Source organism: Trichosurus vulpecula, chromosome 3 (assembly GCF_011100635.1).
Source record: "Trichosurus vulpecula isolate mTriVul1 chromosome 3, mTriVul1.pri, whole genome shotgun sequence".
In the NCBI taxonomy this organism is placed as follows: Eukaryota; Metazoa; Chordata; class Mammalia; order Diprotodontia; family Phalangeridae; genus Trichosurus; species Trichosurus vulpecula.
Window position 1 is genome coordinate 315,867,234 of NC_050575.1, and position 24,453 is coordinate 315,891,686.

Consider the following 24,453-nt stretch of genomic DNA (forward strand, 5'->3'; position numbering starts at 1 on the left):
CCGACAGTCACAACGCACATCTTGAAGCGCCCCGGGCTTTTGCAAACAGCTCCCGGATGGGGCTCCCGGGCGCCCCAGTTAGGGGTGGCTGGATGAGGGAGGGAAAACTATGGGGGAGGGGAAGACGCAAAAGCTGGTTGGGGGAGGGGCGGCCGCACTATCGTCAATACCCGCCTCCAGAAGCGGCGCGGGAAAACCTCGCCTAACTGTCAGGACCCGAGCCCTTTGGTCAGCCAGCCCTCCTTCCCTCCCCAGAGAGAGCACAGACCCCCCGCCGCCGGGATACGGCATGGCCCACTCTACCCGCAGCCAGTCCCGGGGCGGAGAGGGTCAGCTTCCCCGCGGATCCCAGTCGTCCAGCCCCGCCGCGGGCGTCCTCTCGCCCCGCCCACCCCGCGAGACTCCCCAGGCCGTTGGCGAACGGTCCTTTTATGTAAGCGCTGCGGCCCCGCCCCCTCCATTATTTATCCTCCCGACCCCTCCCTCCCTTTTCTCTATTCCTCTTCCTTCTGCTCCCCAAGCCGCCGACCCCCCTCAATTCAGGGAACGTTTATTTATTGAACAATGCGTGAAGCACTGTGCTAGGGATACAGCCATGCTTGCCCTCAAGGAGTTTACATTCCACTGTTCTCTCGGTGACTCAGGGGTTCTTAACCTGGGGTCTGTAAACTTCCTTTTTTTTTTTGCCTTCAATACGTCAATTATTCTTTCAATAGAAGTAGTTTCCTTTGAAATCATGCCTTTAAAAACATAATTCTGAGAAGGGCCCCACGGGCTTCCTCAGCCCGTTAAAGGAGAGCAGTCCATGACGCAAACAAGGTTAAGAAGGGCCGCTGAGCGCGCTCCGCTAGCAGCCGGGCGTCCAATGAGAGCGCGTCTCCCCGCTCTCGGCCCACTCGAAGTGGCGTGACGCAAGTGATTGGCAGTCGGCGGGCCCGCGCGGGCTTGCGCGCTCCCCCGCCCTGCGCCTGCGGGCTCCCTCTAGAGGGCAGGAAGGGAAGTAGCGGGCTCGCGCCCGGCCAGGGTTAAAGGAGGGGGTGCGGCCCGGGGCGGGGCCCACCAGGGGGAGGTGGAGGGGGCGGGTGTCTCGCGTCCTGGATCTGGGCGGAGCCCGTACAAAAGCTACTCCGAGGGACCCCGGGAGGGCGGCTCTCTGTTCGAGGGGGCTGTTTTCGCGTGAGGTCCGGTTGCGTAGCTTCTCCTTTCGTCTCCATCGCTTTGCTTCGCCTCGCTTTTCTTTTGCACCGGGGAGGGGGCTGCCGAGCGGATCCGAGCCCCGCTGGAGGAAGCTCGGCTGGGGGCTGCGGCGGGGAGGGGCTCGGCCGAGGCCCGGGCGGGCGGTGGGGTAGGTCCACCCGCTCTTTGCTTCTCCCCGGGGGCTGAGCCCGCCGGGGAGCGGGCTGTGAGAAGGCGGAGGCCCTGAACCTCCTGCTTCGCTGCAGGAAGAGAGCGTTTTTGGAGAGGATAAGGCGGGGACCAGAGTGAGGCTTGCTTCCCCAGAATGACGGAGCTGAGGCAGAGGCTGGCCCACGAGCCAGACGGGCGGCCGGAGGCGGAGGACAAGGTAAAGCAGCGAGAGGGGCCGGCGGGTGCCCTTTCCGCCCTTTGCGGAAGGGAGGGAGCAGTGCAGAGCTGGAGGGATGCTCCCCCCGCCTCCGGCTGCTCTCCGTGGTGCGGGGGGAGGGGGACCGGGGCTGCCTCGGAGCGTGTCTGCATTGGAAGGTGAGGACGTTCATGAGCCCCGCGGGAGAGGAAGCCACGCTGTCCACGCTTGGCCGGGCGAGGTGGGCGGCGTGCTGGGCCGGAGAGCGCTGCCCGCGAGGGCAGGGGGCCTGCATTCCAGCCCCCGCTCGGCCCCTTCTCCGGGGCCTCGGTTTCCTTCTACCCTAAACGAAGGGCTTGGATTTGGATGAACCCCGAGGGCCCCTCCAGCTCTACTTTAGGGATGTGAGCTCCCAGACGAAAGAGTCATCCTCATATGGCAGCTTTCAAGGAAGGGATGGGCAGGAGTGATCTCTGTAACAGTAACCAGGAGGGAGACCTGTGGTCGCCTCCCTGAAATGAACATGTCAGCAGGTGTCTCTTCTGAAATCTCCTGGCAGACGTGGCTTTATAGTAACGCTTACCGGTGATAGAGGAACCGTCCGCTTTGTCCATCACCTCCTCCTCCCCAAAGCATAAAACCAACCATGTGGAGATAAACTAGAAGTTCCCTAAGCACCCTAATCAAGACAGATCTGACAGCAAGCCTTTCAGCGTAGGAGCTATATATTGACGAAATCGAGAATCTGGTTCTATTTTTTGGGTAAGCTGAGACTCGTGGCAACTTCAGTAAGAGCTGCCCAATCTGAAGCCGTTTAAATGCCCTATATGGTATCTTCAGCACAAGTTCCTTTTGTTGCTGTCCATTAAACATTGTCCTCTTTTGAGTACAAGACTCTGTGTACTTGGGATACAAATTTATATACCAGATAAATTCCCGTAAGGGAATTGGAAAGAGAAGGCATTTTCAGTCTAAGTAAAGAGAGAAATTGAGAGGTGTGACGGCATAGGTTGTATCTGGTGGTAGTGTATAAGTGCTATAGGAATTCAATGGAGAGAAATAAATATTGTGGGTTATTGTGGTTAGGGAAGGCTTTTTAGGTAAGGTGGGACTCTTATAGGCTTAGAGGAAGTAGAAGACTTAGATGGGAAGGCATGAAATTTCAGGTAGGTGACAGCAGCCAGGTGTGTGGGTAAGAATGTTCACTATTTTGAGGGATAATGATTAGGCCAATTTGAGTTAAGTGGAAGGTTGTAATAGGAGGAATGGGAGATAAACTTGGAGAAGGAGATAGGGTCCAGATAGTGGAGGGTCTTATGTAGGCAGTATGGTACTGCCTTTGTAAGTTCTGAGCAGATTGGTGATGTATAAAGCTGGGTTTTAAGAAGGTAATTTGGCAGTGGGGTGTAGGATGGTTTGGTGAGGAAGAACAATGACATAGGCATCTTGAGTAGGTTGATAGCATTAGGAGTGGAAAAAAGAGAAAGGGTTTAATATACATTAGTGAAAAGTTGGATCAGCTAGACTTAGGATGGCTTGGATGTGGGAAGGAGAAAATGATGCCTACATTTTGAACCTGAGTGATTCTGGGGCATGGCAATACCAATGATAGAAATAGGAAATTCCAGAGTGACTGCTGGTTTGGAGGAAAGATGATGGCAAGCTTGGTTTTAAACATGATAGCATACTGTTCATGAAAGCGGGACATCCAAGTGGAGATATATGGAACTAGGTCTTTTGGAGAGAAATGAGAACTGGACCTAGAGATTTGGGAGTCATCTGTGTAATTGAAGCCCCAAAAGTGGATGATGAGATGAGAGAGAGAATGAAAATAAAAGAGAAAATGAGTATGGGGGCAGAGGAGGAAGCAGAAATAAAGAAGGGATAGCTAGAGAGAAAGAGTGTGTTACATAGAAACAGAAGAGTTTCAAGAAAAGGAGAGGGGTTTGGCAGCAGTATCAGATAGTCTGATAATTGGGAAGGATTGGAGTTGGAATCAGAGATTCCTAAAGGTGGAAGAGAGACGTCACACATAGTGTTAGTGTAATTCAAGTAGTCTTTATGTATTTCTGCTTGTTAGATATCTGTTTTAACACTTCTTTTCTATTTTGTGAGGCAGCGTCTTTCCTTGTTAGATAGCAGTAATTGTTAGTAAGCTGCATGTGTGGCCTAGGCCTGTGGGGGAAACACAGAACAAATCTAGTTCCCTTTGATGACTGCTTCCTTTCTCTCCTCAGTTATCTTCTTTTGTCCCTGGCTAAACAACCCTAGTTCAGTCAACCAATTACTTGTATGATGTAATTTCAAGTGCTAGTTGTCCATTTCTCTGAAATATTTTGTGTTCTTCAGTGTCTATTTTAAAATGAGACCCTTAGAATGACAAAATACTAAAATCCAGGTGGGGTCTAGTCAGGGCAAGATTTTATGTTCAGTAATCGCAGTGGAATCTTGTCTTCTCCGTACCTGTCAGTCAGTTATGTTACTGTACATATATGGTCTGCAGTAGAAGACAGTTTGCTAAAATCTGCCTCAAGTTCCCTTCTCGTATTTTTTTAATTAAGGGGAACCCTCATTACATGTGTAAGATCATTATCATAAAGATGAGAAAGTTGGCATATAGGTCAGTAGTTAATGATTAATCTCTTGATAACCTCTTTAGGCAGCTAAGTTATAGAGTGGATAGGATACTGGGCCTGGAGTTAGAAGACTTGAGTTCAACTCTGGCCTCAGACACTTACTAGCTGTGTGATTCTGGGGAAGTCACTTAATCACTGTTTGCCTTAGTTTCTTTATCTGTGAAATGGGGATAACAATTATACCTCCTGCAGGGTTGTTATGAGAACCAAATGAAACATTTTAAGGCACTTAGCACAATGTCTGGCACAGAGTAAGCTCTATATAAATGTTAGCTCTTATTATTAACAGTAATATAAATTGTGTACATATGTTTTTGTCCTCCATTCTTTTGGTAGTTTCCCTTTCTTAAGATATCAAATAAGGTGCCTCTGTGCTTTTAAGATATATTCTCTCCTGCACAGATTTCCTTGTTGTATATTTGGGCAGATTCAACCATTTTTTTCAACCATCTGGAAGATTCAACCATTGGTAACTGTGATATTAGGGTACACGTAGTGGTTTTACTAATAAAGATAGGTTAAAGTTTCTATAATCTATTCCATATTAGATCTGTTTGTTGTCATTCTGCAAGTTTAATTAATGAGAGCTTCTTGGATGGTGTGGTTCATTTGGTTCTCATACCAAGTGTTTTCTGTAGAAATGTTTTTGTTTCCATTGCTTGTTTTCTTTCGCGAAGTGTTACTACTGTTTGTAGGTTTCAGCCCTTATAATACATAGTATTTTACATATGAGTTTTTAGTTGAAATCAGTATTGCTCTTGGTTGTCGTGGTTTTCTTCCGTAGGAGGTATTTGCTGGCTAAGGTGATTTCTGAACTCTTTTAAGCCTCCTCGTGGCCACTGCTTTTTATATCAGTGAAGCTTTTGTAAGAAATGGGAATAATCAAATTCAAAGATCCTTGTGTTTTTAAGTTCTCTTTTTCCAGCATCAACAGCTTATTTAAATAAGTCAGGTTGATTGTTGTAGGTTGTTGTAGATTGTTCTTAATGTCATTTCCTCTTTATCTGCCTGATTTAGTAATGATTTTTACTTTTGCTATTCCTAGGGGTAGCTAGGTGGTGCAGTGCTGGGCCTGGAGTCAGGGAGACTCATCTTCCTGAGGTCAAATGTGGCCTCAGACACTTATTAGCTGTGCGACCCTGGGCAAGTCACTTAACCCTGTTTGCCTCAGTTCCTCATCTGTAAAATGAGCTGGAGACAGTAATGGAAAACCACTCCAGTATCTTTGCCAAGAAAACTCCCAGTGGAGTCAGGGAAAATAGAATATGACTGAACAGCAACAACAATATACAGTCTATGGTCTGAGTGCACATGGAAAGCTATTTTGAGAAAACTTCAATATTAGTAGCCAGTTTGTTTTCAATCTTTAAAGATATAGTCAGGTTTGGTTTTTTTTGTTATGATATTCACATTTACCTTCTATCTCTTTTCTGGAAAAAATGTATTCATGAATATATAGCTTCTGAAACAGGTTATACATTTTTGTGATCTCTTTGGTTTCTCACACCTGAGCCATGTTTTCTAGTACTTTTTTTTTTTTCCCTTTCCAGTCTCTCACACCTCCCCCACCACCTTTAAAATAACTGAGCATCAGAGTATATGTTGCCTTAGTTTGAGTTTGTTAGATTCTTTGTAGTTTCTCTACCTCCTCATTCTTTGAAATAGGTACTGGCCCATAAGCTGTAGTTACTTTCATGGTAGTCTTTTTCATTATGAGCACTGCAAAACAAAAAGACCGGGTCTCCCATGAAAGGACATTTCTTGTTGCTATTGGGGAACAAACATTTGTTAAGTGCCTGTTATGACCCTGGTACTATTTTGAGCACTTTACAAATATTCTCATTTGATCCCCACTACAACCCTAGGAGGTAGGTACTATTATAATTCCCATTTTAGAGTTGAGGAAACCAGCAGACCGAAGTTAAGTGGCCCAGGGTCATCCAGCTAGTAAGGGCCTGGGGCCATATTTGAACTCAGATTTTCCTGACTCCAGGCCTAGGGCTCTCTCCACTGTGCTACTCAGCTTGCTTCTATTGTGGGTACTTAATAAAAAACCAGTACTACCCTATCTTTTGCTTCTCCAAGCAGAACTTGAATGCCATTCTTCATTTAATTGCAGCTTTCTTTTGTTTTCTTGTTTCACTTATCACATTTAGAATATTTATAGTTAATTTAATGCTTATAGATAGTCTAAACATCTTGTGGTTCTTTTTACACCTTAGCCCCTTTTCCCACATCTCCAGTACCATCACTAAAGAAGGGGGCTGTACAGGTCATTTTGAGTTTTTCCTTGTTTAAGGGCTACCATGGCCAAACAGTTCATCTTATAGTAGCCAGCCCACTGGTGGCCTTCTCTGTCTCTTAGCTGTGCTTGTTCCTTAGATAGCAGATTCAGTCTATGGCCTGACTGTACTCAAGGCTTTTTCAGCATGTTGAAACCAGTGAGAGCTTATGGGTCTACTATCATTGTTTTTGAGAATCCGGGGTCAATTCCACACCTGGTTGTGATAAGAAGGCCTCCTTATTCCATTTTGTTGTAGAGAGAATGTAATAGGCGCTGTCCAGCTAATTGTAAGTAACAAACACACACATGTAAAACTGTTTGTATTACAGTGCAAAAATGTTATAGCATAGCTCGTTGTTACATAGATATACTTCTAATCAAATCATGCCTCCTGAAGCATAACAGCTGTATCCAGCAAAAGCTTGATCTAATATCAACTATACCATGGATGTTAATTTTTCTTGGCTTCTGAATCATTGGTCAGAGTAGGGAGTGGGGAAGGGGGCAGAGGGTTAAGCATAAGCTAGTATTTTAAGTAGTTAAAAAATGTGTTCATTTTTGTTATTTTGTTGTAAAGCTAGAGGAGAAATCTCCCCCCCTTCCCCAACCTTACCTATTTCATAATTTGTTCAAATTTCCATCCGGAGTATTGGCTTTTCCTGCTATCTTAGGCAAGTCCAAAGAAATAAATTTTATTATAAAAGAAGGAGAAGGCTTTTAAGGAGAAATTGACTTGTATAGCTTATAGTATTTAAGGTTTACAGAGTACTTTCTTTGCAAGAACCTTGTGAGGTTGGTACTCTAATAAATCAATGAATTAATGATCTTATTAATGTTTATACTGTTTCCAGTGTTTCAGGTTACAGCCAATTTATCCTTTGCCCATCCTGTGAGACACTTGTCTATATTTTGTTGTAAATCTGCTGTAGTGGAGGGCTGCCCTGCTAGTATGCTGGGGGGCCTTCCTCAAGTTCTCCCTCCCTCTACCTCTCCCCCCCCCGACTTTTTTTTCAGCTTAGTCTTTTTTTCCCTACTCTCCCATCTCTCCCATCCCGTTGGAGTGGGGAAAAATAAACCCTTGTAAACAAGGATGAATAATCAAGCAACACAAATCCCCGTATTTGCTGCATGCAAAAATGTATGTCTCTTTCTCCATCTTGAGCCCATCACTTCTCTGTCAGGAGATGCATAACCTGCTTCATCATCTGCCCTCCAAAATCATGATTGATCATTGTACTGTTGGAGTACTTACATCTTTTCAACTTACTTGTCTTTTCAGTGCTGTTAATGTATAAACTGTTCGGAGTGTGCTATCTTTATTTCTGCATCAGTTCATAAAAGTTTTCCTAAGTTTCTCTGAAATTATCCCTTTTATCATTTTTTTTAAGAGGGGGGAAGGCAGGGCAATTGGGGTTAAGTGACTTGCCCAAGGTCACACAGCTAGTAAGTGTGTCAAGTATCTGAGGCTGGATTTAAACTCAGGTCCTCCGGACTCCAGGGCTGGTCTTCTACTTACTTCGCCACCTAGATGCCCCCTTATCATTTCTTTTAGAACAATAATATTCCATTATGTCCTTATACCATATTCAACCGTTCCCCAGTTGATGAGCACTCCTTTCCAGTTCTTTGCTACAACAAAAAGCTCCTATATTTTTGTATATATGGATTCTTTTCCTCCTAATTTGATTACTTTTGGGATATAGGTCTTGTAATGGTGTCTCCAGGTCAAAGGTGTTAGTGACTTTTTCGGGGATAGTTCCAAAATGTCTTCTAAGACTTTTGCACCAATTCCTGAGGCTCCCCGTAGTGCATTAATGAGCCTATTTTTCCGTATCCCCTCCAACATTTGTCATTTTCCTTTTTTGTCATCTTAGTCAATCTAACGGGCATGATGTGGAACCTCAGATTTGCTTTAATTTGCATTTCTCTAATTATTAGTGATTTGAAGTATTTTTTCATCTGGCTGTTGCCTCAAAAATTCTCTTTCTTGGTTTGCTTTGGCTAACAAGGGAGTGTATAGACTGTCATTGGGTTATCCCTCACCTTTGCTCTTTGACTGGCCCTTTGTTTTTTGGGGTCATTGGTTCTCTGATAGTATGCTTTATAGGACTTTTCCTGCCTGCTTTCTCCTTTTGTTCTTTGTTGCAACCTGCTTATGCCTACCATGCAGCTCTTGACTACTCTTTGGGTAATCATCAGCTTTAAGTCTATAGAGGCTGTAGTATTCTATGACTCATAGCCATTTGAAATTACTGAATTATTATTGCAGTTAAAAAGGAGGAGCCTCTCTTTTAGGGAGTAGCTTGGGGTTCTGAAAAAAAACTAATTATGTAAGTAGGGGAAATATTCCTATTTTACAGATGATGCTATAGAAACTGAAGCTTAGAGATGGAGTAGCTTGCCCATGGTTGCATAGTTAAGAAGCGTTGGAAACAATTTTTGAACCCTAGTCTGTCTTGATTCCTAGCTTATTAATGCCAAAATTCATTTCTGAGTAATTGCTGATTAAAAAAAAATAACTGAGGAATTCAGAGAACCATTTCACATCAGCTCTATATAAAAGCTGGAAAATTTTTGAAAGATTCCTCTCGATATAGCTGTTTAACTTCTCTGCCAAACATTTCTTCCAAATAAGCCAGTCATTATTTATTTGAAAATAATCTGGAATATGTGTTTGTACTTATGCAAGTGAGAGACATTTATAGTATGCAGAATCTTAGGGCTAAGCTTTTAAGGTCTGCTTTTACTTTTCTTTTCTTTTTTTTTTCTAAAGCCAGTTTCTAATAAAGGAATTGTTTTCCTAGGAATAAGACTTATGATCTCAACATCCCAGTGCTCATAGCACTTGCCAAACCAAACGAAAACACAACTGCTTCATCAGTAACAATAAGGAAATAGAAAGATGAAAATACATACTTAAAAAGGCTGGATTATCTTCAGCCTTTATAAACTGGATTGTCATTTTATCAGACTTGTTATTGGTAGCTAGAAGGAGGACTCTTGGGATTGTCTACTTCGATAACTAATTGACTTGCTCTTTAATTTTTTTATTTTAGTTTTTTTTAACATTTAGTTTATTAATACAGCCTAAGGACTTTTGTAATAAAAAGTTTCTAAATTCCTGCCGCCAGACTCAGGTGCACAGAATAGTAGAGGCTGAAAAGACTTTAGAGATTATGTAGCCCAGTCCTAGCAGGCCAATGAAGGGAAGTGACTTTACCAAGATCATATAGTTGGTTATGTCATCTTATTGGTCAATCTCATGGTTTCAAAACAGGTATACTTCTTTACTCTTGTTTGCTATTTAACTTTTTAGAAAGTCCTTTTTTAAAAAATCAGTCTTTCTAAATTGGTAAAAACCAGAATAAGTAGAAAGCTGTGTTTTTTTTTTAATTAAAAAAAGTAGATTAAATTCTAAATGAACTGTAGGAAAGTCTTTATGAAGATGTATTTAAGCCCAAAGATATAATAGGCATTCTATTCAATTTTCTAAAATTGAGGTTTACTATGTGCAAAGTGGTATGCCTACCCAGATTCTGTTCATGATACAAAATGTATAAGACATGATTGCTGGTTGAAGGGAACTCATAGTATGGGAAAGGATATATATACAAACCACTGTATAATAGCCATGGAGAGAGAAATTCTTATGGCGAATTTAATAATAAGCCATATTTTTGTTGCATAAGATACAGTTGTAGTATAGTGGTAGAAGCATGGGATTTGAATTTGAAAGAACTGAGGTTGAATTCTTCCTCTGTTCCGTCCTAGCTGTATGATCTTAGATAAGTAACTTCCCTTCTCTCATCTTAAGTTTCTCTATCTGTAAAATGAATGGGTTGGACTAGATGATTTCTTACGTTCTCTTCCAGGTCTAAATCTATGATGGGCTTTTAGGCTTGCCAAATATATCCCTCACAATAACACTGGGAGGTAGCAATGCTAAGTATTACTTCCATTGTGTAGTTCAGAGGGGTTGACCTTTTTCTAAGGGTCCCACAGGCTGAAAAGACTTTAGAGATTATTTAGCCCAGTCCTAGCAGGAGGGAAGTGACTTTACCAAGGTCATATAGCTGATTATGTCATCTTACATCCCACATAAAGGGTGGGAACCAGGACTCCAACTCAAGTAATTTTATTTCAAGATAAGTGCTCTTTTAAGTACTCCACAAGCTGTCTCTTTAGTAAGACAGTCTATTTGTATGACCTTTTAAGTTTTATGAATAATGTGCTGTGAATTGGTCTCTACTTTTTGTTTTGTTTTTATTGAAATTCTCAGTACTAATACTAGTCAGTCCTCAACTTCTGCAGAAGTTATGGTCATGCCTTCTCCAGCAGTCCAGCTTTCATATTATTATATCAGTGACAGTTAATTTTAGATAAAAGCATTTAATAAATAGGCTTGCCCACAGCCTTTTGATGAAGACAAATGAAAGGAATTCTTTTGAATGTCTGTTTCATTAGACTGTATTGAAACAATTTAATTCAGCTGTTAGAAGTAGCAAGCACATTTTATTCATTTTAAATTAAGGAAGAATGGGAAAATATCACCCCCAAACCTTCCTTTCTTTCCAAGTTTGAAAGGGGGGGGGACAGGGAAGGAAGGAGGGAGGGAGAAGAGAGGAGAGGAGGGGAGAGAAGAGGAGGGAGGGAGGAAGGAAGGGGAGGGAGGGAGGGAGAGAGAAAGAGAGAGAGAGAGAGAGAGAGAGAGAGAGAGAGATTGAGATTCTGCCTGCCGCTCCACTCCTTTAGCTTATGTGCTGCAGTGAACATGACTTGGAACACATGCATCTGCTGTACCCCTAATTTGGTCTCCATTCCTCAGGCCTTTCATTTTCTTGCCAGGCTTTGTGGGATTCTACAATCTCGTCTTTATCATACTCACAAGCAGTCTATTATTCATTCTGCTCAGTCTCGTAGGCCACCTTTAGTTGGCTTTCCTAGCATTTTGGGTCATGAAGAAGGCCCCTTCTTTGTTCCCTTTGACTTCCTTGTGTCTTATCTTGTAATGACTCTTATGTGCCAAGGCCCTTCAAGTTTATTTTTCCCCTAATCTTCATTGTTCTTGCTAGCTGTCTTTACCTGTTTTTTTTTAAACTTTACCTGTTCTTTTACTTGAATAGATGTCCTATTTTTTACCTTCTATTCATTTTTCAAAGCCACTACCTGAAATCTCTCTGCTTTTGGATATAAACTTCCCACTTTTAAAGGGGCCTTAGTCTTTTTTTTAGCTACAACTGTATAAAAACTTTTTGTAAAGGATTTTTAAGAGTAATTTTGGCCGCATACTGTTTTTATCTTTTGGTGTTATTTCTGCAATGTAAGTGTTCACCTCTAGTTTTTCTGTTTAAACTTTCTGTGGGCAGGTTGCCTTGTAGCAGAAAGAATGCTAAATTTGGAATCCTAGGACCAAGGAGTAAAAATCTGCTCTGCCTTTTACTACCTGCGTTACTTCTCTTAGCCTGGATTTTCCTTGTTATAAATTAAAGACATTGAACTAGGTATCTTTTGAAATTCCATCCAGCTTTGAGCCATTCTCTCTTTGGTTTCCTCTTCTGTAAAATGAGAGAATTGTATATACTAAGTGATCTCCAAGGTCTCTTCTAGAGGCAAAATTTTATCCTATTCTATGGTATGGTTTATCTTAAGTAAGGCCTGCCCACTATGTAGATAATATTTGGATAACTGAGCCAACCTTCTTTTCTGTTTGAGCAACTAATAGATTAAATCTGATATTGTACATTCATTATATGTTTTAAACCTGTGAGGTGGCTAAGTGCAGAGGGTGTCAGTAAATTTATTGCATACGTTTTTTATGTGTGCAACTAACCAGGGGATCCTCATGATTCACCAGTAATGCTTGGTGCTGTTTATGGCTCCCAAGACCCTTTGGGAATGACACAGCAAAATTCAGAACACTGGCCCTCAGAATCACTTGGTGGGGGGAAAATCATTCAACTGTAGCAGTGCATCAGCTTTAGGAGTGATGTCCAACTGAAAGGAACCAGCACCCTGAACTTCAAAACAAAATACAAACAAATTACAAATATCAACAGACAGACCCAATACAATTCATAGTTACCAACATCTGGACTCAACCCGAGGGCTGGCCCAGAGTCACGCTTGCCACTGCCCCCAGGCCAACTGGAAAAGGAAAGAGAGCTGTCCTCTCCCCTCTTATAGAGTTTTTGACATCATCAAGCGCAGCCTGAATGACCAGGGCCGATTGGTTCTTGAGTTGGCCCCTCCCCCTAGCATAGACTAGGTTAACACCCAATAGGGCATGGCCCTGAAGTCAATACCTCCCCTCAGCCAGCCCCATGACTCATCACACAGGAAGTTCTCTGTTCCCAGGCATGGTCTCTGGGCTTCCTGCCCCCGAAGAGGAGCACCAGGCCCAGCACCCAATGAGATAAACTGAGCCACCCAAAGAAAACAAAGGCCATTCTGGTCACAGATATTTACTGATTTTTCCTTCGGTAATTAACATTTTACATTTGTTATTGGGCCAAGCATTCCGAGATTGCATCCTCAATTTTCTTCTTGTGTGCATTCACTGGCTTTGGCAGCAGGAGGAACAGTTCACTTTCACCAGTCAGCACCTATAGGAAGAAACCCTGCTGGAAGACCTTGGTACTGTGCTAGGACCTGCTATGTGACTAGGAAGTCAGAAGATGAAGAGGTCTAAGGGATTTTGGTGATCTAGACAGAGATTGTAATTAGCCCCCTCATTTTAGAGAGGAGGAGATGGAGACCCGAGCAAGGGAAATGGCTGGCTCATTGTTATACAACCACTAAGTGGTAGCCCTTGGATTCAGATCAAGGTAAAAGACCCTGGAGCCACTGCTCTTTCTCTTGGGCCAAAATGTTGCTCTATATAGGGGGATGCACAGGTTGCAGGAATGAAGACTGTCACAAAGAAGCATTCGATTGGTTCTGTATGGAGGCCTCCCAGAATGCATGAATAAGTGGATGAAAAAACATTATTGAATGATTTCTGTGTGCAAAGGACAGTTTTAATTTACTGTGAGGATACAAGTAGAAAAATCAGATAGGACCTGCTTTCAAGGTGCTTCTTAATAAGGAGACAGAGCATATGAGAGATTTCAGCTGAAAGTCAGATAAAAAGGCCTAGTGTGGCCTTGGGGTGCTGCAGCAGTACAGATGGCAATGTATTTTTTTTAGTATCATTTCCATTAATAAAACCACATCAATTTCTGGTGCATTTGACTGTGCCAAGGACTTTGGTAGTTGAGAAATTTCTTTTCTGGGTTTTCAGTAGACATGGCTGATAAGAAGGTGGGAGCTGTAGCACCTGCCAAAGGCAGTTGCCAGGTGGTATCTCCATAAGGGTTGTACCCTTCTGTGATGGCTGTGGGTGCTGGATATGGGGGGTGCCACTGGATATGGGGCTCTTGAGGCTTATTTGCTTTGCCCATAGTTGGTGGATGGTCACTGGTTGGTGTTTGTGGTGGTGGGAGTGTCAAGCTTCTTCTCTACAAGGGTTCTTCTTTGATGAAAGGGTCAGTGTATTAGCAACCACACTGGCACAAGGTGGGCTGCTAGCATGGGTTCTTGATCTGCTTTTATAAAGGAAAGACAGGTTCATAGGGGTTAGTAATCTTACTGTAAACAATGCAGAAAGATATATAAGTAGAAGGTAAAGGTAAAGAAGTGAGTACCCAAGAAAGATTAACATTATCCACTAATTCAGGGGATAGGGTCATCACCCTGAAAGTGGAGAAAACCAGTTACTAACAAGCAGCCTAAAACACAGAGAGGTTAGAAACAAGGTATAAGGTTATATATGACAGAGGTTAATGAGTGATCCAATAGACAGGGCTCCATCTGCCTAGTAATCTTTTTTTGTTTTGAGGGGGGAAGGCAGGGGTTGAGTGACTTGCCCAAGGTCACACAGCTAGTAAGTGTGTCAAGTGTCTGAGGCTGAATTTGAACTCAGGTCCTCCTGACTTCAGGGTCAGTGCTCTACTCATGCGCCACCTAGCTGCCCTGTTGCCTAGTAATCTTGTTACACACTCACATTTACATACATCACCAGAGCATGGATATCTGGGTTCCCATGGGGGGTGGGGAGGGAGGCCCCTTAACAACAGCTACCCAGAGTCCCATTCTGGGAAATCAAAAGGTCCTTCCCATGAGTGAGCCAAAGCCTATGTGACTCAGCACCTGATTGGTAAGGCAAAATACCTGGGAACAAGAGATTGTTATGGCCATGGATCCTGGAAAACTAAACTCCAAGAAATAATAACAAAAATCCACTTTGCTTACACTTATAGTCAGGCACAAAGCAAGGTCAGTGGTCTGGAAAGCCATTAGAGCTGTTGCGGGGCAGCATCCTGGGCTATGTCCATCTGGGTCTTAAGGGAGGTAATAGTAAAGATGAAATGATTCTGATCGATAGAATTTGTTTTATATTGAGCCAGAGTCTGCCTCCCTGCAGCTTCCTACTTTTTCTCTCTGAGGCCATATAGAATAAGTCTAAGTCTCCTTAGTGGTGACACTATCTGTCTTGAGGTATTTGAAAGGCCATCAGTTTGCCTCCCTCCCTAAATTTCCTCTTTTCCAGGTCAAATATTTCCATTCCCTGTAACTTCTCCTTGTTTAGAATAATCTGTTTCCTTTAACATTGTCATTATACATTTTCCAACTTGTCAGTGTCTCTAGTCTGATTTCCCAAAATGAACACAGCATTTCACATCTGTCTGACCAGGACAAAGGATAATAGAACTATCACCTTCCTTGTTGTGGGCACAGTGCCCGTCTTTACAAAGCCTAAAAGGGCATAGTAGTTTTTTTGGTTGCCATGTTGGAGCTCTGGAGTCAGTCTTGGCAGACTTCAGGCTTCATTGGATCTGTGTCTAATTGATGTTTATTCACTTACTTTTAAATTCAAATGTCATTTCTCCTAGGCAGTAGCAGAAGAGATGATGATACCAGGTGCAGCAAGTTAAATGCCCCTTTGAATTGCTGCGCTTCTGAGGCTGATCCATTCTTGCTGAAACTTTGGGTTAGGGTCAGTGTGGGGAACAACCCTTCCCAGGCCTGGTGAGGCTGTCCCTGTGCTGTTGTGAGAGCTTGTTGGAAACACTAGCTGCTCAGTACTTTGATATGTTGATGGATCTGTGAGCTCTGTGGTATGGGTACTCTGCCTGTCAATGCCAGTCACATTTTCCTCTCCATTCTTTCTCATTCTGTGTGACTTCTTATTCAGGCTTGTTGTGATAATGAAATGATTGAATTAAACAGATTTAATAAAAGCACTTTGAAATGTTAAAAAGCACAATGCAAGTATAAGATGATATATATTGAAACTTGCCAACTTATAGACAGGAGAAACTTGGTTAAATATTTAATGCATCTTTTAAAAATCGCTATAATTTCTTAGTGACTCCCTCTCTCCACTCTCTACCCCCATGTTCTCTTGTCAAGTCAACAAGCATTTATTAAGTACCTACACATGCGCTGTACAGCAATTGGGTGGTGAAGGGGATACAATGCTGGGCCTGAAGTCAGGAAAACTCATCTTCCTGAGTTCACATGTGGCCTCAGACACTTACTAGCTTTGTGACCCTAGGCAAGTCACTTAATTTTGTTTGCCTCACCTGTAAAATGAGCTGGAGAAAGAAATGATAAACCACTCCAGCATCTGCTAAGAAAACCTGAAATTGGGGTCATGAAGAACTGGACGTAACTGAAAATGACTCATTAACAACAACAACATGTGCCCTGTGCTAAGGATTGAAAGAAGGGCAAAAATCACTTCCTGCTCTTAAGGAATTCTCAATCTAATGAGGGAGACATTATGCAAATAAGTATGTATAAATCAGATGTATGCAATATAAATTAGAAATAATTTTGGGTAATGCGCTGAGATTAAGGAGAATTGGAAAAGATTTCTTGCAAAAGATGGGATTTTAGCTGAGAACTTGAAGTCAGGAGACAAGGATGAGGAGAGTGCTAAGGATGGAGGGCATCCAACTATCCCTGGTTGGAGGCAGTTAGGTGGTTCAACGGATAGAGCCCTGGGCCTGGAGTCAGGAAGAACTAAGTGCAAATCCCACTGCAGACATGTTCTAGCTCTGTGGCCATGGGCAAGACACTTTGCATCATTTGCTTCAGTTTTCTCAACTGTCAAATAGGAATAATAATAGCATCTACTTCCCGGGGTTGTTGTGAGCATCGAGTGAGATAATGTTTGTAAAGGGCTTAGCGCAGTGTCTGGCACATAGTAAGCAATATATAAATGCTAGTTACTACAACTGCTGCTGCTGCTGCTACTACTCCTGAAGGTGACTGGAACTGAGAAATGGAGAGTCTTGTTTGAGGAACAGCAAAGAGGCTGAGTGCATGGAAGAAGGAGTAAAGTGTAAGAAGACTGGAAAGATGGGAAGGGACCAGGCCGTGAAAGGCTTTAAAAGTCAAACAGAGGATTTTATATTTGTTCCTGGTGGTAATAGGGAACCCCTGAAGTTGATTCAATAGGGGCATGACATGATTAGATCTGCACTTTAGGAAGAACACCTTCACAGTTGAGTGGAGGATTGGACTGAGGTGGGACCAGACTTTGAGGCAGGGAGACCAACTAGCGAGCTATGGCACAAGTCCCGAGGTGAGGTGAGGAGGACCTGCACCATGGTGGTGTCAGTAACAGTCAAATATAGTTAAGCAAAACAAATCCACATATTGACCATATCTGACAATGCATGGCTCATTTTTCATCTGTAGCCTTCTACCCCTCTGCTGAGAGAAAAGAGAGATGTTTCATCCCTCACTAGTCCTTTGAAGTCAAGATTGGTCACTGCACTGAGCAGAGAAAAACCCAGTTCTTCTGACTCTCAGTAACCTACCGGTCTGATCAGCCACAGTTGGACATACTGAAACTTGGCTCTAGCATAGTGGTGTCATTTTGGTCCCCTTCACAACCAACCAACCTACCTGTCTATATCCACCTGGGAAATGGCCCCTATTCACAAACCAAAATACCATTTGAATGTGAAAGAAGTTTTTAGAGTAGCAAATGAAAAAGTTTTCTTAAGACAAAACAGTGAGCAGTAATTGAGACTTTTGGGCTTTTAAAGAGTTTTTACTTTAATGGCTTTCCAAAGCCTAGAGAGGAAGGACTGACTCCCTCCCACTCAGAGGTTTGTTCGCCAAGCAGGATAAAGTTGGATCTAAAGGTCTTAATGATTTTGAGTGGACTTAGGCCTTTGGGTCCTACCCAGCTAAAAGGAACCACTATCTGTGAATGGGCAATTATACCTACTTAATGGCTTTAAGTAGGCTTCTTTTCCATTAACCCCTTCACCCCAAAGCCATCACTGTTTTTTGTACTTTAGTGTTCTGCATACAGAGTTATTGTGAGGATCAAATGAGGGTATGTACGTAAAAGCAGTAGGCAAAGGCAAAGGATTATTATTATTATTATTAAGGTATTAAAGGGCTGCCATAGTTCATCTGACCCATTAGGTTCAACTCAAGCATTTTCTGAGGCCTCCTTCCTGTATGCCTACCCCTGGCTGTGTTAAGTTCTCTGAGAGAGGCAAAAGAAGTAGAAGATGCCTTTCAGATAATGGCCTAGTCATTCATTACAAATTTTATTGAGCACTTGATCCCTGCAGAGTGTTGTGCTAAGGGGTGGAGGAGACATAAAGTTTAGATAAAATATAGTCTCTGCCCTCCTGGTAAGAGGGAGTTTGGAGAGTATGACACATATTGAGGGAGAGAAATAAAACATAATATTACAAGCTCCTCAGCCTGGCATTTAAAGCCTTTCATGGTGCATCTCCCACCGGCCTTTCTAGACATTTAACACAATCCCTCTTCATACCTTTGCACAAGAATATCCCCTATGTTATTCCTTACCTTATTCTCTTAGTATTCCAAGCTTCAAGGCTCATCTCTGGGACTACATCCTACAGTCATTCAACAAACATTTATTAAATATAAAGTCCTCTCTTTGGCATTTTAAAATTGTTTACAACCTGGCCCCTTCCTACCTTTCGAGTCTTACATATTACTCTTCTCCATACACTATGTTCTGGTTATCCTGACCTTCTTAAGAGTTCCTTAAATAGGCCACACCATCTTCCATCTCTCATGCCTGGAATTCTCTGCCTCTTAGTGTGGCTCCCGTCAAGATTCAGTTCAGATCCCACCTTCTATAGAAGGGTTCTCTGGTCCCCCTCTCTCCCCAACCTCTTTTCCTCTGTGATTACCTTTGATTTATTCTGTACCACGTGCAGAATGTACTAAGTTACTTGTTGTTTCCCCTATTAGAAGGTGAACTCTTTGAAGGCATGGATTGTTTTGCCTTTCTTTGTATCCTTGATGCTTTGTGTTGTGTTTGGCACATGGTAAAAGCTTAATAAATGCTTTTTGACTGATTGAAAGAAGGAGAATGTTGTTGCCTGTTTGGCATTTGTTTTTATGATAACACTATGGAAGCCAAGGATGCCCAGAATTCCAGATCAATTAGTGACTGAATCTGTAGGGAAGAAAGGGATAAAACTCTTTGGTCATTATCTGTTTTTTAAAAAAAGATTAATTGGTTTTCAGCATCTCTCATCCATTCAGAAGTATATAAACTAGGAAACAGACACAGTGATGATAAAGGCATACCTTAGAGATATTGCAGGTTCAGCTTCAGACCACTGAAATATAGTGAATATAGAAATAAAATCCACATTTTTTGGTTTCCCAGTGGATATAAAAGTTATGTTTATGTAATACTATAGTCTATTGTGTGCAGTAGTATTATGTATAAAAAAATCAGTGTATTAGTTAAAATATTTTATTCCAAAAAAAATGCTGACCATTGTCTAGCCTGCAGTGTGTCATAATCTTTTTGCTGGTGGAGGGTCTTGCCTCATTGTTGAAGGCTGCTGACTGCTCAGTAGTTGCTGAAGGTTGGGGTGGCTGTGACAATTTCTTAAAATAAGACAACACTGAAGTTTGCTGCATTGATTGACTCTCCCTTTCACTTGAACACTTCCTGGCCAGTTTGGGTTATTAATTAGCTTAGTTTCAGTATTGTTGTGTTTCAGGGAATAGGGAGGCCCAAGAAGAGTGTTTGAGATAGGGGATGACTGACTGGTCAGTGAAGCAGTTGGAACACAGCATTTATCAGTTAAGTTTACCATCCTGTCTGAGCACTGTTCTTGTTACCCCAAAACAATTACAGTAGTAACATCAAAGATTGCTGATCACAGACCACTGATATAATAATAATGAAAAAGTTTGAAATATTGTGAGAATTGGCAAAATGGGACACAGTGACATGATGTGAGCAAGTGCTGTTGGAAAAATGGCACCAATTGCCACAAACTTCTAGTTTGTTAAAAAAATGCAATAATGCATTATCTTTGAAATGCAATAAAGCAAAGCTCAATAAAACGAGATATGCCTGTATATAGTGCCTTATTTTATTGGAGAGTCATTGCAGTTCTGCCATGTATTTTTCTTCATAAAGAATTTTTTTTGTTGTTGATAGTTAACAAGCATTTATTAATCATCTGCTATGTGCCAGGGTCCATGCCAACCACTGGAGATACAAAGACAAATAAAAGGCTTTGTTCAGAAGGAGCTCACAGTCTAATGAGGGAGACAACATGGAAACACCTGTGTACAAACAAGATGTAAACAAGATAAGTTGGTGATAACCTCAGAGGGAATGAACCAAGATTAAAGAGGGCAGGGAAAGCCTTCTTGCAGAACATAGGACTTTAGCTAAAACTTGAAGGAAACCAGGAGGTGGAGATGAGGAGGGAGAGAGTGCAGGCCTGGGGGACAGCCAGTGAAAATTCCTGGAGTCTGAAGAGGGAGCATCTTATGAATGTCCTTGCTCTTCAGCAAGGAGGTCAGTGTCACATGGAGAGGAATAAGGAATATAAAAAGACTTGAAAGGTAGGAAGGATCTAGGTTATGAAAGGCTCTAAATGCCAAACAGGATTTTTATCTAGGAAGTAATAAGGAGCCACCGGAGTTGATTGAATAGGGTTATAACATGGTCAGACCTATGCTTTAGGAAGAACAATTTCGCTGCTAAGTTGAGGATGAACAGGAGAGAAGACTTGAGGCATGCAGGCCCACCAGCAGACTGTTGCAATAATCCCTTCATGAGGTGATGAAGACCTGCACCAGGGTAGTAGCAGGGTCAGAACAGAGAAGGGGACTAAGAGATGTTCTGAAGGTAGAAATGACAGGACTATCAACAGATTGGCTGTGGGGTTGGGCATGGGAGAGATTGAGGAGATAAGGGAGGAAACACCTAGGTTGGAAACTTGGATGATGGAAGATGGTGGTTCTTTGAACAGTGATAGAGAAGTTAGGAACACTGGACCCAGATGGCTCCGGAGGGGAAAGTGAGGCTGGTGACTTTGCGCAGCCCTCCCTCACTTAAATCCAATTCACTTGCAAGTCATGGAATCACCTCCCTGATGTCGTGGTCCTCTTTGAGAACAAAGGACAAACAACAAGGAAGAGGAAAAGTAACGAAATCAGTTTTGAACATGTTGGATTTAAGATATCTACAAGGTACCCTCGTGACATGTTCAGCTGACAGTTGGCAATGTACCTTTTGTTCTTATACCACTTATTTTTTAATGCATCCCTTTCTATGTCTCCTTTCAGTAAGCTGTTTATTTTTTGGAGCAAAGGTGTTAAAAGAAAACTGGTGGGGGAGGGGGAGGAGGAAAAGGATGGGGATGGAGGAGCCCTTCAGCAAAACCAGCCAACACACCATTAATTTCGTATCCTTTTTACTTTATTTTTATTCATGCAGAAGCTTTTCAATTTCAAGGAATCAAAATGATTTGTTTTAGCTTTTGTAATTTCCTCTATCTCTTGTTTATTTAAATATCTACTCTCCACTGAAAGCTATGAAATGGTATGATTTTTAGTTCTTAGGTCATGTGTCTATTCTGAATTTATTGTGGAATATGCTATAAGATCTTTGTCTAAGCCTAGTTTTTACCAGTCTCCTTTCCAGTTTTCTCAGCAGTTAGCAAATAGAAAGCTCTTTGCTCTGTAATTTGTTTTCAGATTTATCAGACATTGGATTAATAAATCCAGTTATTTCCAATTTTTCCTTGTCTAGATTGTTCCATTAATCTTTCCATCCCTCTCCTTTTGCTTTTTACTTTCCCAGTGTCTCACAGTAGCAGAATTGGGATTTGAACTCAAAACCAATGTGCTCTTTCTCCTACTCCAAACAGCCTCCCTCTGCTCCTGACGCTCTTGATTCTGAGAGTCATTTCATTTCCATGAGTATAAACAGGAAATGTTCAAACTTCTTCTTTCCCCTAGAGCGCAGATGTGTTTTTACCCTAAACAGCCTAGGAAAGGGCCAAGCTGAGAAGGTGGCGCTGCTTGTGGGTTCTTGTACCGTGTGCTGCTCTCAGATTGCAAGTTAAGTGGGCAGAGTGGTTCCCAAGCTGTGAGTGGGCTGAGGTAATTGAACTCTGAACTTCATCTCTCTCCCTTGAATTTAATTGTGCCATCTTGTTTACTTTTGATGCTAAAAAAGGAAAGGCATTATCAAGGTCTCAGTGACTGGAAGAGGCGGGCTGGCTGTGCAGTAAGGAGGAGAGGGCTACTGGACGAGAGAATATGGATTGACGTTGTTATACCCTAGATACTTTTCAAAAGCAGAGGAGGGACTCTTCTGCTTTGGTTAAATTTTTAGTGGAGGATTTATGGTTTGAGAGAGTACAGAAGGAAAGGGAGGGAGCATCCAAGATGATGAGATCAGCATTCCCTTAAAAGTTTCCCCCCAAAGTTAATTGCAGTTGCTTCTGGTTTATTGGAAATGCTCTGTACCACTCAACACATTAGGAAGCATTCATCCCAGAGGGAGGATTTGGTGGGGACTGAGGGAGGGAGGGGTGGTGTTGGGGTGTGATTTCCATGTATTTGTATCCAGCTTAGTCCTTTTTTAACTCTTTCAGTTCTGCCTGGGAGAACTGCTGGGTGGAAAACATAGCACTTAATGAAAGTTCATAACAGGGTATACTTGAATACCTTGGTATTTCTGAAAGATCTCCCCATTTATGTACTGGGGCTATTCCTAGAGAGGCATTTGACTATATTTAAGCAGGCAGGTTGTCAAATACTGGCTTTATCACATACAAGTTAGTAAACAAGTGCTTACTTATGTGCGACACATGTCATTACTAAGATAGATGTAACACAGGTCCTCCAGGAATTCATAATCTAATGGGAAAACTAACTATGGTTGTATTAAGTACATAGGCATGAAGGATGAAGAATGGGGAACTCAGTGGAACACTGTATGTTGAGGGAGATGAAGAACATGGAGCTTTATGGCAAAGATGAATAACTGGCTCATAGTTTTAGAGCTGGAAAGGGCCTTATCAGTCATCTAGTCAAACCTCCTCATTTTATGAATGAGAGACAGAGTTTTACAGGTTGAGAAACATGTCCATCAGCACACAGGTCACAAGTGACCTACCTGGGATTTGAATACAAGTCCTAATTAAACTTTATCAGTTACTCTCTTTTTTTTTTCCTTCCACTTAATAATATTTTATTTTTTCCAATTACATGTAAAGATAGTTTTCACCAGTCATTTTTATAAGATTTTGAGTTCCAAATTTTTTTACCTCCCTCCCTCCTTCCCCTCCTCCTCAAGGCAGCAAGCAGTCTGATATAGGTTATACATGTACAATCATGTCAAACGTATTTCCACATTAGTCATGTTGTGAAAGAATAATCAGAACAAAAAGGAAAAACCGCAAGAAAGAAAAAACAAAAACAAGTGAAAATAGTATGCTTTGATCTGCATTCAGACTCCATAATTCTTTCTTTGGATGTGGATAACATTTTCCATCATGAGTCTTTTGGAATCATCTTGGATTATTGTATTTGCTGAGAAGAGCTAAGTCTTTCAAAGTCAATCATCGTACAATATAGCTCTCCTGGTTCTGCTCACTTCACTCAGCATGAGTCTATGTAAGTGACATTATTCCTTTGAGAAAATGTGTTCCAGATTTCAAACAACTGAAATAAAAACTTCTATAACACAACCCTTTAATAAATTGTAAGGAACGAGAATGGAAAGAGGTACAGAGAACAGAACATATGGATTACATATCAGTAGTTAAAGTTTTTTAAAAAAATAGATATCTTTTATATTCATATTCTCTCATTTTCAAATATATACCTCTACTTTCCTTACCAAGTAAGCCATTCCTTGTAGTAAAGAATTAAAATTAAAGAGGAACAAAAAGCAGTTCAGCAAAACCAACTACACCTCTACTTTACTGATAGCCTTTGTGTCAAGGTAGCTCAAATTTTGTCCATTGAACAGTGTACTCAACAAAACTGCAAAGTACTATGACCTGTTTTCATGCCTTGCTTGGAATCAGGCTTTTTTCTGTGGTCTCTCTTTGTGTCACTACTGCTTCTGTTGATGACAGCATGATATAGTGAAGAAATACTAGACTGGGAGGCAAGAGGTATATTTTAGTCTGCTGTGCTGAGTTACTTGCTTTGGTCTTCAGTTTCCTCGTGAGGAAGGTTAGGTGCCATGATTATTAGACGCAGTCTATCCAGCCTGTAGCCTTGAGCTGGAAATCCAGTTATAGTATCCCCTGGAAAGTGAGCTTCATGCTTCTGCTTATCTCCTGAGGCAGCCCATCCCATTTGAATAGTTCTTGTAGTTTTCCTTTGCATGGAGTGGCAGTTTGCCTTCCTGTAACTTCCCAGTTGCTCCTAGTTGTGTCCTTTGGGACCAAGCAAAATAAACATATTGCCTTTTTCTCAGGACAGTCCTTGAGATATTTGAAAATGATTATAATCTTTTCCCTGCTTCCCCCTGTTTTCTCAAAGGTAAGCATCCCTATTTCTTTTAGCTGATTCATCTCTAGCATCATTTTAAGTCCCCTCACAATCCCACTCTCATACCTGGCAAACTATTAGTGGCCTTTCTAAAATAAGTTGTCCAGTTGTGA

The 24,453-nt window shown here is 41.9% G+C and overlaps 1 protein-coding gene across 3 annotated transcripts in view; it reads left to right on the forward strand.

The window, feature by feature from the left end:
• The first annotated feature begins 1,098 nt into the window (after positions 1–1,098).
• Positions 1,099–24,453, forward strand: part of CDS2 (CDP-diacylglycerol synthase 2) — a 73,356-nt gene continuing 50,001 nt past the window's right edge. For 2 of the 3 annotated variants that reach the window (XM_036750356.1, XM_036750357.1), the window contains exon 1: positions 1,323–1,564. In XM_036750356.1, the coding sequence (XP_036606251.1) occupies positions 1,502–1,564 (63 nt within the window). In that variant the 5' untranslated portion in view covers positions 1,323–1,501. Of the gene's footprint in view, positions 1,182–1,322; positions 1,565–24,453 lie in introns of those variants that run through there. The other variant, XM_036750354.1, reaches the window with a different exon arrangement.